Source organism: Megachile rotundata, chromosome 5 (assembly GCF_050947335.1).
Source record: "Megachile rotundata isolate GNS110a chromosome 5, iyMegRotu1, whole genome shotgun sequence".
Taxonomy (NCBI): Eukaryota; Metazoa; Arthropoda; class Insecta; order Hymenoptera; family Megachilidae; genus Megachile; species Megachile rotundata.
The window spans coordinates 5343192-5357573 of NC_134987.1; the positions used below are offsets into that span (position 1 = coordinate 5343192).

The 14382-nt window shown below is 32.5% G+C and overlaps 1 protein-coding gene across 6 annotated transcripts in view; it reads left to right on the forward strand.

Moving 5' to 3' along the window:
- Positions 1-14382, forward strand: part of LOC100875310 (Cysteine string protein) — a 54827-nt gene that overhangs the window by 20919 nt on the left and 19526 nt on the right. For 2 of the 6 annotated variants that reach the window (XR_001096835.2, XM_012291643.2), the window contains exon 7: positions 7583-7742. Coding sequence is in view for 5 of the 6 variants with exons in the window: in XM_012291643.2 (XP_012147033.1) it covers positions 7583-7742 (160 nt within the window). In the remaining variant the exon portion in view is untranslated. Of the gene's footprint in view, positions 1-7582; positions 7743-9623; positions 11055-13992; positions 14367-14382 lie in introns of those variants that run through there. The other 4 variants (XM_012291641.2, XM_012291644.2, XM_076532018.1 and 1 more) reach the window with 4 other exon arrangements.

Genomic DNA, 14382 nt, shown 5'->3' on the forward strand with positions numbered 1-14382 from the left:
CAAAGAAATATGAAGAGCATGAACATGTTTTATCGATATATTCTAGCATAATATTTTTGCAGTAATAAGTATAAACAAACTGTAGATGATCTGTCACCTTCGACTTTTATATTAAAAATGATTTTATAAATTGAAATTTAATTTGTTCATAAAAGATGCGGTGACTGCAGTTGAATTAGGAAAAATTCTTTTTATAATAAAGTTGTCCAAGTAATATACAGCAGTTTTGATGAAGCAGCGTTGACATAATTTGGCACTCAATAAGATCCATATGTATTTTTTTTTTTTTTCGTTTTTCACATCGGAGAAATAAAAATATATCTTAAAGTTGTAGTTGCAAATATTTGGACGTTTATTTTGAAAATTATTGTAATTCAAGAAATTATTGTAAAAACGGTGTTGAAATGTATACATGTACTTTTTAATTCCAAGTAATGTATCTAAACGAATCCATAGAACGTGTGGTTACAAATTACATTGATATAATAGACGAGTATATCTTTATAGACTTTTCTTGACAAATGCTAAATAGTTCTTACGAAAATAGCCTAATATAAAATATGTAGGAAAATTAAAATATTTGTTATCACTTCTGTAAAAAAAATTACATGTGAGATATGTCCACATTTAATTTTGTACAACTTTCGTTAAACATTCAAGGAGACTATAAATATATTTTAAACAGTTATGTTAAGGTTGTTAAATTATTAAAACTTTAAGGGTTAAAAATTTACCTCTTGATTTTGCTATAAGATGTAAAAGTTCGGGATAGAGTCTAAAGCAAAAATTAATAGGTACGAAGAAATGACGATTAAAAGATTAACAGACAGATTTATTGGATAAATTTCAATGGTGTCAAAAGTAAATTCTTAAAAAATTCTTAAATAACTTTTTACTGAAACGATATATAAAAAAATTGTGAAGGCAATATTTTCATGCTATGAGATTATTTCAGCACGTTTTATAATTACCATGTTATGTGAATGAAACAGTGAAGTAAAGGAAGAAACTGTTAAGAGAGAGATAGGATGCATTTCTAAGGTACATTCCTAACGGGGAGTTATCGAACAGACACTATAATAATTTACATATGAACCATTCAGAGCCTAAAATAACTAAGCACTAAAAAATGCATAATCAACAAACAAGTCCTTTATAACGAAACTGAGAGAACTCCATTTATTTAAGAAAATTCAATTTCCACATTTTTCACATTTTCGCGTTTCATACGATTAAAAAATACAGCAAATCAAATTTCCTTCAAAAGAGGAAGCTGCCATTTCATTATAAACAACTCATAAGTCCTAAAATTGTAAAAATGTAAAATTAATTTGTATATTTGAATATTAAACATTGTAAGTGAATCTCTTCGTAACATACTAAATGCATGATAAAATGAATTTTGATCATAAAAGAGTATCAACACAATAATTTTAAAATGTTTACTCAATTTATAAAAATAGATAACTGGTCACACCTACTGTTCTACAGTTTGTTTATACTCTTGAAAAAACAAACTCTGCTTGTTAAATACGATTAAATTCAAATCGTAATGTAAATAGAAGACCCAGTCTTTATAAGGCGAGATATAAAACAAATCGTATTGTATCTTGTATACGTACGCTATTGAGCACATTAGCTTTTTCTAGTGGAAAAGAAGATATAGAAGAAAAAAGCTCCGCTGTACGTCTCATTAGTTTACAGTTACTATTTCTTATCATTTTTATTTGGAGATTAACTGTTAATTAGTATTTTTAAACAATAAATTCGATGGTATAAACTGATCTGAACACAGTTTCTCAGTCAGACGCATTTAATAGTGTACCCTTTATGAATACATGAAACCAATATGGCGTCAACAGAGACATGCGCAGTACATCGTCGAGATATTAATGTATTAATTACATTAAATTACTTGTTTTTAATGTTTACTATACTTTATAGGACCCTGCTGGATCTACAAAAGTTATTTCTATGCTATCTCTACAAAAAGTTAACTTATTTATGCTAAAAACAATATTATCGTGATTTATGTACTCACTACGCATCCTTTATGTGACGCCATATTAACTTCTACATTATTGTGTCTCCAACTGAGGTTTTAAAATGTTCATGTCCAAAATTCGGTTTACACGTATTTATAAGTCATTTTAATCAATGCGAATAAAACGAAGAGGTTACACTATAAATTCACAGTGTGCTAAGTGTAATTGATTTTTATTCAAATCGGTTAAAATAAATTGTAATTTTACTTCTAACCGCTACCTAATTTATATTAAATCGAATATTAAATCGAATATTCATTTCAGAATGAGACAATTTATTTAGTATTAAGTACAACATGTGTTAAGCAGCCTATAATTATATTTAGCCGGGTACGAGTATAGTAACTTAAATATTTGAGAGTTTAAACTGACAAGGGACCATCCCGAAGTGATAATCTCCGATTTTGATGAAACTTGGATATAATGTAGTTCTCGAAAAAATATTCGACACGTATTTTTTTTTAGCTGCTATCATTCATGTTAAGGGGGTGAAAATAGCCCTCGAAGTTGGGGGTTGAAACCATATTTTTGGGAATATCTCCGGAACTAAAGAAGATAATTGAATTCTTTTTTTTGTAAATTGTTCGTCTTTAGATAGGAAATGTTTGTGCGAAAAAAAATTTCAAGAAACTTTATTTGTTTAAATAATATTTAAAAATTTTATCATTTTTGTTTAAATTTTTGCACTAAATGTTGATCTATTTTTTTGCAACTTCGTGTACGTAAACTATGGACAAAAATAGAGGATACGTGTTTTTGGAATTTGCTGTTTTTTGCAATGTTTATTAGATATATAATTTAAAGTCACCTCCTGTGAAGAGGGGTAATCAGCATTTTTATTAAAAATATCATTATTTTTACAATCTTTTACTATATTTTAGACATTTTATACCTCTGCATATGCAATTAATTGATTTCTCAATAATTATTGTAAGCGTTGCAGGTATGAGCGTGACGCGGTTATGATCAACACCGCGCCGCGCCGTAAGGAACATAGGCTTTTATGGCCAATACTGCTTTTATACTTTTACAGGCGTAAAGACTTCATTCTAAATAAAATATTTAGAACTTTTGGAAACATTGGGATTTTTTAAGAAACTCAAAAAATAAAAATAAATTAAATTATTTTTTAACAATATTGGCCACAAATGCCTATGTTCCTTTCGGCGTTGATTCTAACCGCGTCACGCTCATACCTGCGACGCTTACAATAATCATTCAGAAATCAATTAACGGCATATATAGAGGTATAAAATCTCTAAAATAATGTAAAAGATTGTAAAAATAATGATATTTTTAATAAAAATGCTGATTACCCCTCTTCACAGAAGGTGACTTTAAATTATATATCTAATAAACATTGCAAAAAACAGCAAATTCCAAAAATACGTATCCTCTATTTTTGTCCATAGTTTACGTACACGAAGTTGCAAAAAAATAGATCAACATTTAGTGCAAAAATTTAAACAAAAATGATAAATTTTTTAAATATTATTTAAACAAATAAAGTTTCTTGAAATTTTTTTCGCACAAACATTTCCTATCTAAAGACGAACAATTTACAAAAAAAAGAATTCAATTATCTTCTTTAGTTCCGGAGATATTCCCAAAAATATGGTTTCAACCCCCAACTTCGAGGGCTATTTTCACCCCCTTAACATGAATGATAGCAGCTAAAAAAAAATACGTGTCGAATATTTTTTCGAGAACTACATTATATCCAAGTTTCATCAAAATCGGAGATTATCACTTCGGAATGGTCCCTTGTGAGTGATAAATCCTCCTGTAGTCTTCTTTTTCCGAGAGAAAGCTAAAGTGCTAAATATTATAACATTTGATGCAACATGAGCTTCTTTTGATTAAGAATAAGTATAGAGGAGAGTCAAGCACCTCTTAGACTTCGATTTTGACAAAATCTTGGGGAAAGTTTACATAAAACTTCAACCTAACTTCTACGCTTTCTCTTATATCAAGGAAAATCTAATATTATTGGAAATCAACTGTGTACACTGAAATTTCCAAATTTAGAAATTTAGAAATTCGGATGGGGCTTTTTCCTCTGCACTTATTCCTATTGTATTTAGTTAGCCAAAGAAAGTCTGTATTGTACCAGAATGTACACTCGTGTACAATGTAGGCTTCCTTAAACTTAACAATTCTTAAATTTTCAGATTTTCAAACTTCTCAAACCCAAATTCCTAAAACTCCAAATTCTTAGATTCTTAAATTTCTAGATGCAAAATCTCTAATTTTTCATGTCTCTATATCCTTGTATCCAAAAGATTCAAACACGCTAACGTCTTCAAATTCTTACATCCACAGATTCCTAAGTTTTCAAATCTCTAAATCCCAAATTGCCAAATTCATAAATTCCTAGATCCCTAATCCATAGATTCCCTAAATACTCAAATTCCCAAATTCCTAGATTTCCATATTTGTAGATCCCCAAATTTCAAGATTCTTAAATACTTATGTCCCAAAATTCCGAAATGTATATACTAATATTTTCAAATTCCTATATTCTCACGTTTCTGGATCAAAAAATCCATATGCATAGACTTTTCACAAAAACTCCAAATTTAAAGGTTTCCAAATCCTGAACTTATCTCAAAATTTTCAAATCTGTGAAAGTCCCTAAAAAACAACGAATAAGAGCCTTGTTTATCCTTGATTGTCATATTTTTCCTATGGAAATCAGATTTGCTATTTGCTGTATACGTACATAAAGTATTGTTACGCAATACAAAACGCTATACCGAACTAACCAACTCCTCGATCGGCTTGAGCGGCGCTGCTGGACGCGATCGCCCCCTCTCTGTCAACACAGGCACGCAGATATTTCCAGAAATGCCCTTACCATTCCAACACTCCCTCTTATCTGCATGCCGGAGTATTCGTTGCTTCTACTACTTAAAGTAACAAATTTAATAATTTAACGCAAGACTTGTGCCTTTCATTTGTGAGCGATTTAGTTAGCACATCCGCCGGCATTTCATTAGTACTCAGAAAATTAACATCTATTTTGCCTTGTTCTCGCGCTTCTCGCGAAAAATGATATCTAATGTATGTGTTTAATGCGAGAATGGTATACATTGTTCTTCGATAACTGAATAGCACTTTGATTGTCGCAATATACTTTCGTCGGTTTTTCGCATAAGGTCTGTAATTTTAAATGTTCTAACAAATTTCGCAAATATACAACTTCTTTAGTTACTTCCGATAGTGCCATATACTCTGCCTCCATCGTAGAGAGCGCAACAGATTTTTGTTTTCTAGTTAACCAACTAATTGGACCTCCTGCTAATTTTACTACATAACCCGTACATGACTTTCTGTCGGATGTGTCACCAGCCCAATCAGAATCAACAAACGCTGTTAAGTCCTCGTTTCCTTTTTGATACCTTATACCATAATCTATAGTAGCCTTTAAATATCTTAATACTCGTTTGGCCATTTTCCAATGCATTTCTTGATGGTTGTTACAAAATCTACTAAGTACATTGGTTGCAAACGCGATGTCAGGCCTGGTTGCACACGCTAAATAGTTTCGAGATCCCACTAGTTCTCTATATGGCTTATTTAATACCTGTTTAGTATTTGACTCATCTTTCATTCTTGCTATGTCTAAATTTGCTTCCATAGGCGTATTTTGCGGATTACACTCTTCCATTCCATATCTCTTTAACATGTCTTGGACATACATTTTCTGGCTTATTTTGATGTCTCCTGTTCCGTCACGATCTATGTGCATACCTAAAATATCCTTAACACAACCTAAATCTCTTATTTTAAATTTTTCTTTTAATGCACTCTTTACGATATTTATATTAACTAAACTAGTGGACGCAATCAATAAATCATCAACATACACTACAATTAGGGTATCGCTACTCTTTCTTGCATCAACATACACACATGGATTAACTGCTGTTTTCTTAAAATTTAAGCTCGTTAAATAGCTATCTAATTTGTGATACCATTCACGTCCCGCTTGTTTAAGCCCGTATAGCGGTTTATTCAGTTTACAGACCTTTTCTTTTTCATCCACGTTTACAAACATTTGTGGTTGCTCCATATAAATTTCCTCCGTCAAGTCTCCTTGTATGTAAGCGGTTTCGACATCCATTTGATGTACCTGCATTCCCTTTGCGCAGTGGAAGCGTGCTGGGCCCATAACCTGTTACGCAATACAAAACGCTATACCGAACTAACCAACTCCTCGATCGGCTTGAGCGGCGCTGCTGGACGCGATCGCCCCCTCTCTGCCAACACAGGCACGTGGATATTTCCAGAAATGCCCTTACCATTCCAACAAGTATATTGTCTGTACATATATGTTTTGAAGGACCAGTGATCAGTGTTACGGATAGAACTGGCCAATTGAGGCATTTCGGAGCATGGAATGAGAATTTAAGGATAAACATAAGATTCAATGAATTTAGCGGGGTTTTCGGGGACGACTGGTCAAAAGCAGCAGGCATGGCGAGTTTCCATGCCTCGAAGCCCTACGTGCACGGGGAAACCTGTGGCCGTATTCGTCGAACACCATGAGTGTCTCGGCATGAAAAACACCATCGTAGCACCGGGGGTAACCAATCCGCCCGGGAGTGGTGGTGCTCACCAAAACACCGAGGGCCACTCCGCTCGGGAAAGGTGAGAACCCGGGCGAGGGCGAGCTTGCTTGCCTTGCGCTCCGGCTAGCTGTCTGCGGGATCGGTCGCCCTCGAAGACGATAGATAATTAATTTTTCTAAGAAATGTACACGTGCGTGGTACACGTGGCAATGGCACGTGGCAAAAGTGGCACGTGGCACATGCTCTGAAGTTCCGAGAAAAATGCCAATTAATAAGTATTTGATCCACCGCGAAATGCCGGCGAACCCAGGTGCGCACTTCGGCAGAAAAGAAAGGCACTCTTCGGCGACGTCTCCTGATGCGTAATTTTCGAGAAACGAGTACAAAGGCGCGGACCGCTCCGTTTGACGGCGGGTACCGGCAAGTGCCGGCGCGATATCGGTATCGGCGCGCGGCGTGGCAGCGCGGCGGCTCGGCCGCAAAGGGCGGGCGGCATCGCGAGGATCGGTCGTAGAGGGATGACCGCGAAGCCAAGGTCGACGGAGGGCACGTGGCAGATTTCGAAGAAATCGGGTGGTTGCTAGGAGACGTCGTAGGGGAGTAAAACGTATAAAATAAGCGAGGGCACCGGGCCCGCACTTCATTCGATTCATTCTCTTATATTTGTTGCTACGCGTTGCATTCTTTATATTTGTTGTTACGAGGCTTCACTTATAACTTGTCACTACGGGACGTACTTGTTTTGTCATTACGGACTTTACTTTATATTTTGCAAAGACTTTCGTGACGGGATCAAGTATTTCGGCTTTGATTGTAATATTGATGTCACTCGCAGACTAAATTATAATACGTGTGTTATATAATAATTGAAATAAACTGTGCGTATTCACCGTCGAAAAATTGAGTTGTTCTGATACAATCAGATTAAGGAAACAGTATTCATGATGAATTTTTGATTAACAGGAAGAAGAAAGTGATGACGATGCGATTACAGCGCAACCTGGTGGACCTACAAATAGTTCTACCGCCCAGCAACCAATTTTTGCTATGCCACCACCACCCACTACCGCCGACGAAAACACAAACTTAAACAGTGGTGCTGACAGAGTTATTTACACAACTGGTATTTCGAGTATTTAAATATTAATGCACATTGTTTATTAGAGCATATTTTTGTTATTTCAATTTTAGCTTTGTTTGCATATCTTATCATCTTCTGTTTATTTAATTTCACGCTTCTAGCGAAGTGTACTATCGATATATGCAACGTAAGCAACAATTTGGTTCCGCAGAAGTATATATAATTTAACTCGAAGTTTGCACAAACCTATGCACTATTGAAATTTTTTAATTATTAATTCAAATTCGTATTTCTGACAATTTGATGGCAGCATTTGACACGGTAGGTTATTTAACTAATTTCAAAGCAAACGAGTAAATTAAAAATGAAGACAAATAATTTATCTGAAAATATTTATTTAGCTGCGGATTTAAGTATAGTTGCTGTAGCATTTAGCGAAGCTTCGTTAAAAATGGCTTCAAATTTTTGCACAGCGTTATAAATTAATAGACGTAGTTATTGTCGAAGTACTAATAAATATGTTACAATTAATATAATTTCAAAATTGATACGTTTTTGTATCAGAACATTAAAACTTAGAATGTAAATCAGCCATATATTTTAATAGATAATTCCTTATTGACTATGATGATGTTACAGTTCTTTGTACATAAAGAGGTTTATACGTACGAGATAACTTTACCTCCATATTGAATTTTCTGATTCTACCGAATAGAATGAGTGTATATGATTCATAACTAACACCGAGGTATTGTAGATGTATTTAATGCACTGAATACCCCGAAACTTATTTAAAACAAATATTGAATCTCGTCTGAATTTGTAATTAATTTGGTGTAGGTATCTTTTTTTCTTTTTAAAAAACGATTTTGTAATGTTCAATGTGTAGAAAGTTACATAAAAATTAAGTTCAAAAATGTTGTCTCTGAATTTTTGGGAAAAATTCTTATTTTTAATGCTTTTTATAATACAATAAATGTCATGCCTAGAAAACGTCTTTTTCTATTTATAATATTGTTGGTGTGTATCTGTCAGTGTATTAGTACACCTCCATCCATCAGTCATAATCACTTACTAATTTCGTGTTCAAATTTACATTAAAACTATTAAACACTTAAAACATTAAAATGAACGATTATTCGTTGATTATTTACATTGAATACATTATTTGCAAATACTAATTTTTTAAAAAGGCATTTTTACTAATTAAAATTCAAATTTTTACTTGTAGACAAATATTTTCATGTATGGCCGATATCTACAAATTTTACATAAATGTGCATCTTAATTAGAAGGTATACTGTTGATAACCCTGTTTTTGGCACATAGAAGGCTGATCCAGATTTAAGGGACGCACCGCCTATCCCACCTTGAACAGTCCCAATGTGATGTTCTAACGTTCGAAACGATCACTCGAAACCTTTGTCGATTGTCCTCGTTCTTTAGCTCCATTGTGCATAACGGTTCGTGCCAATAGTTTCTACGAAATACGTATTAGTCTAGTCCATTTTTCTATTCTGACCAATTGGAACCGCAGCCCCAAACTCTCGGGTCAGCCTCCTACGCGCCAAGAACAGGGTTGTCGATAGTACATGTGCAAGTGAACCAATTTGTTAAAATTGAATGCACTGAATGCCCAGCTTTGAACTATATTTAATTTCTCTTGATATATTAATTAGCGCTAATATCATTAAAAATACATATAACATGTTCAACTAAATAAATAAACAGTAACAAAATAGATAAGAAATAAATAAATAAATTTGTATAACAAATTTTTATTTTAAATTGCAAACTTATGAATGGTGCAGATACTAATTCTGTCAAGATTTTTTATTACATTTAACGTCTTCGCATTAACTATACACATCTATCTTTACTTCTTATCTAACCTCCCACTAATCTTTCAAATATTTTATACAGGAAACATAGAAAAGGACAATAACTTTGTTCATAAAAAATGAACAGTTAGTCGATGTGCTAACATTCATATAGGAAACTGAAGTGTTACAATGCTATGCATAGCACTTGATTTGGTGTATGTGTGCCATTTTTATGCACAATCCCAAATTACTGTCATCGAAATTGTAGATGCCAGATATAAGACAAAATGGCGTCGTATAAAAACTTCATATAAAATTAAATTACTTTTTACAAAAGTAATTATTTATTATTATTATGCGATTTTATTTGATCAATATTACACGCATCTAGGTCCATTTTATTATATTAGGTCGAGTCATAAGTAACTTCCGATGCAGCTAAATAGATTTTATATTGTGTATTATGGTGAGATTATGAAGGTATAAGTCACCACGAGTTGTTGAAGTCAAATTTAACGATTACTGCGGATAAATACATTCAGCAATTGCAAAGAGTGCAAGAGAAACTCCTAGAAAAGCGCCCTGCACTCGTCAATCGCAGAAATATCATTCTTTTACACGACAACGCGCGACCGCATACAGCAAGGGTGACTCAAGAAAAAATTCTTGAGCTTGGATAGTCTGGTTTACCACATCCACCTTACTTCTCAGATCTTGCCCCGACAGACTACCACCTTTTCTGTTCCTTACAAAACTTTTTAAATGGAAAAACCTTCAATTCTGAAGAGCAAGTCAGGCAGGCTGTTGAAAGCTTCTTCCAGTCCAAACCAACCACATTTTACAAGGAAGGAATTGATAAACTACCAGGAAAATGGGAGAAGGTTATAGAAAATAGTGGTGAATATATAATAAAATAATATAATTTTGTTGTTTAATGAGAACGAAATAAATGTCTGATAAACAAACGGAAGTTACTTATGACTCGACCTAATAAATGAAGGACCTATATATTTTGAAAATGTAATTTGATTTTATATTTTCATTGTTGATTAGTACCACAATTCACCACGTGCTGTAGACTATTGTATTAATATACGCTTCGTTCTATGTGCACATGCAGAGAATAGTAAATACTGTTAGTAGCGGTGTGGACTATAGATATACGTATAAACACGTATGTGCTTATCCATGTGTGTTGAGCTACACATAGTCAAAAGTCACACTCATTGGCCATCATACTTTCCAGAATTGAACTCTAAATTTTTATCTGTGCAGATAAATGAAAAATTAAATTTACAAAGTAAATGTAAGCATAAGAGATGAACTACTGGCATTGTGAATAGTACTAAAAACAGAACAGTAAAGATGACCTCGAAATATTTACACTATTGCGAAGGAAATTAACAATCATATCGAAGACGAACTTGTTAATAACTACTTTGTACCGATATAAATTATTTTTGTGTTTCATATAATTTAAGTATTTAATGAATGTATCATTTAATTTTCCTGAATATATCTTTTAAGATATTCTATGGCTAATAGTCAAACGATTGTAGCTCCACTCTCATAGATTATCGAACACATTTATATAACAATTTTTACTCAAAATAGTTTACACTGTTATTTTTCATAATATTTATTATTTCTTTTGAAAGTGTTTGAATATTGCTATATGTGACGATATCGTGTCCCTACGTATGGCAACTGTGATGAAGACATAAATGAAAATATTCGATAGTGGCATTGAAATTATAATTTTAAGTTCACTAGTAACTGCAACAACGTTTGCAGTGTTTTTATTAATATTTATAGATGTTACACAGTGTTTTGTTGCAAGCCTTTCCTCCATAATCAGAAGTTACAGAAAGGTAGGTCAGGTGAGTTGAGAAACCAGTTGCATTAATCCTTTTTTCATGTTTTTAAGAAGTACCGTGTCTAGGTACTTACGACTTTCACACAATGTAATTGTGTATCTTATCAGAAACTATTGTTGAATAATTAACACTCGATTTATACCATTACTCATAATTACAAGTATATCAAAGTGCGACTCATTTCGTTTAAATCAACAAATTTTCATTACTAGTAAAAAATTGGTATATACTTCATATAGATTCCATCTTGAGCATACATTTTTCGCTCACGTAACGCAAATATTACTGAATCTATTTTTTTATAAAACTTGATTTGACAGAATCTTTGTATATTGGAGTTTGCTGCATTTGGCGAATTGAGAACAGTATTGAGTTCATCCATTTGAGAAATAAAACTATCGTGATATATTTAGTCAAGTGATCTATTTATACAATATCCATATACTGATAACTATATCTAAGGTGTTAAAGAAAGCTTGAAGATGTCATCTACTAAATTGACATCTTTATATTATGTTTTCGTTCCTTTTGGTTAATCACACCATATTTTCATATCATTTGATTAATCGTATTTTAAATTTTTATTAATCATATTTTCGTTTCATTTTGTTAATTACACTGTCTTTTCATATTATTTGATTAATCATACTACATCTTCGTGCCATTTAACGACTCACATTGTATTTTCGTACTGTTTGATTACTCACATTCTATTTTTGTACCGTTTGATTACTCACACATTCAATCACATTCATTCCAAACTTGATTCTACTGCAAAAAAACTATCAGCACACGTTCATCATTATTTTAAATTCATTCAAAATATTTGTAACTGAGTAGCGGTACCATTTCATCAGATTCCTCAGAGACCGACAAAAGCAATACATTCTCACATCAAATTAGTTAATCTACAAAATTCACAATACTCACTTTTGTAAAACATAGAAAAATTTCGTTGAAAAGTCATAAAACTTGAAGTCACTTCGTTAAGCTTGCAGACCTAGGTCTGTATTTCTTCTGATACAAGTAACCCTTCTAATTCTTGTAGAGCTCCTCATAAATTTTCTTTTCTTCAACTTCGAAATTTCTGTTTTAGATTCTTCAAAACTTCTTTGATGTTTATTTATCAAAGTATAGTTGGTACTGCTGTAGTCTTTAGAGTATAATCATGTCCTACAAGAGAATATTTCCAACATTTTGACAGTATTGCAGCTACCTTCATCCATATTAGCCACTTGTGACGTTCTTCAAAAGATCTCATCTTCAATTCAAAGGCCTACTTCTTTTTCTACTGTTCGTAGATAAATGTTATATTCCCTTTCATAATAGATTCTCATTATTCGCTGATGATTTACAATTTTATAAGTCAGATACAATGCAACTTAAACACGACCTCATCCTCAAATGTTAAAGAGTCTTATACACTGTTAACACTACACTCATGACTCTACCTAATCTGTACAGTAACGCTACACTCAAGGCTGTTTACATTGTAACACATGTCAGATACCTCAGATTTTTTCAACTACACTCACACTTATTTCTGCAGTTATTGAGGAAAATACTGTTGTTCAAAATATTTCAATTTTTTTTTTTTTATTTTTCATTCACAAGATATGTATCTATTAAACAAACGAAAGAGTTGTATAATCTTTTTCATTGTTTCTTGTGCTCCTTATATCTAGGTTTTTCTTTCATGTATACGAATTATGTTGACCAGAGTGATCACATTACTGCATGTCGGTATTTCATAACGCTGTTAACGATAAAATTACAACCGCTTCTGAAAACGAAGATGTAGATATTGAAACGTAATCTGGCAGCTTGAGATTTATCTAACATCATACAGGACGCAATTTAGACGAAAGATAATGCATGCAGGTTTGTACATTTTCCGATTTCGATACTGTCCCGAGTTTTTCCTACTATATCCTCTTATATCTCTTGAAAAAAATAAACTTGTTCCTTTCTTTCCCGTAACTGCTTTTAAAGTAAAGCTTACTCTATGCTCGCATGAATTCGCGAAGTTATTTCCATAACGTTGATGTGATTTATGTTCACATAAAGTGATAACATAATGTTTATTTTCATTATATTTCGTATAATTAATACCCCCAGATAAGTCAGCGATAAATACAAAGTTTCAAGTTAATATTAAACATTGCTTTTAAAAGCGTCGAATAATTTGTTCCAATAAAAATATACGAGTTTTAAAAATATCGATTGAAATTTTGTTAGGTAATATGAGAAATTAATGTAGTTCGTGAAAAATCATAAAATTATTATGAAATCATTTGTACAACAAATTTTGAGCTGCCATAGTATTGTAAGTGTGCGAATAATATTCGATTAAATGCGGTCAAATTATCGTTTGAAATAATGTTAATAAAGTATACAAAGATTTTTCTCCGACCAATCCAAAGAACCTTAAAAAATTAATGGAAGCGTAAAAATGTTCGTGAGAAATGTTTTTATTCTGTCCATTTTTACCAATTTTCCAAGGTCCCTTGATTGGTATTGTGTAAAGTAAATTCAGTAGGAAGCATTATTTCAGTATATATTAATTAAATGAATGTTTTTACTTGTTTGTAGATCATCATACGACACAAAATGAGACGCACAATGGTAATACTTATGAAATTGATACAATACATTGCTTTGATGCAATACATTGCTGCTGTGAAAATATTGACATCTGTATTTGTCTCTGTGATATCCTGGAGTTTTGTGTAATTGTTGCCTCTTAGTACGGTGTAACACTAAATTAAGACTTTGTACCACTTTAGCATTTCTTTTATTTAATTCAAATTATTTAATTCCGTAGTTGTATAACTAAAGTAAAATTCAATCCCTATATATTTATTTAACTTGTTTTTATAATTAATGATTAAAACAGCTTCTCAAATACGCATATTTTTTATTTCTTCCTTATAAAAAATACGTCTTTAAACAAGTTGCACACAAACATGAAAATTATATCGA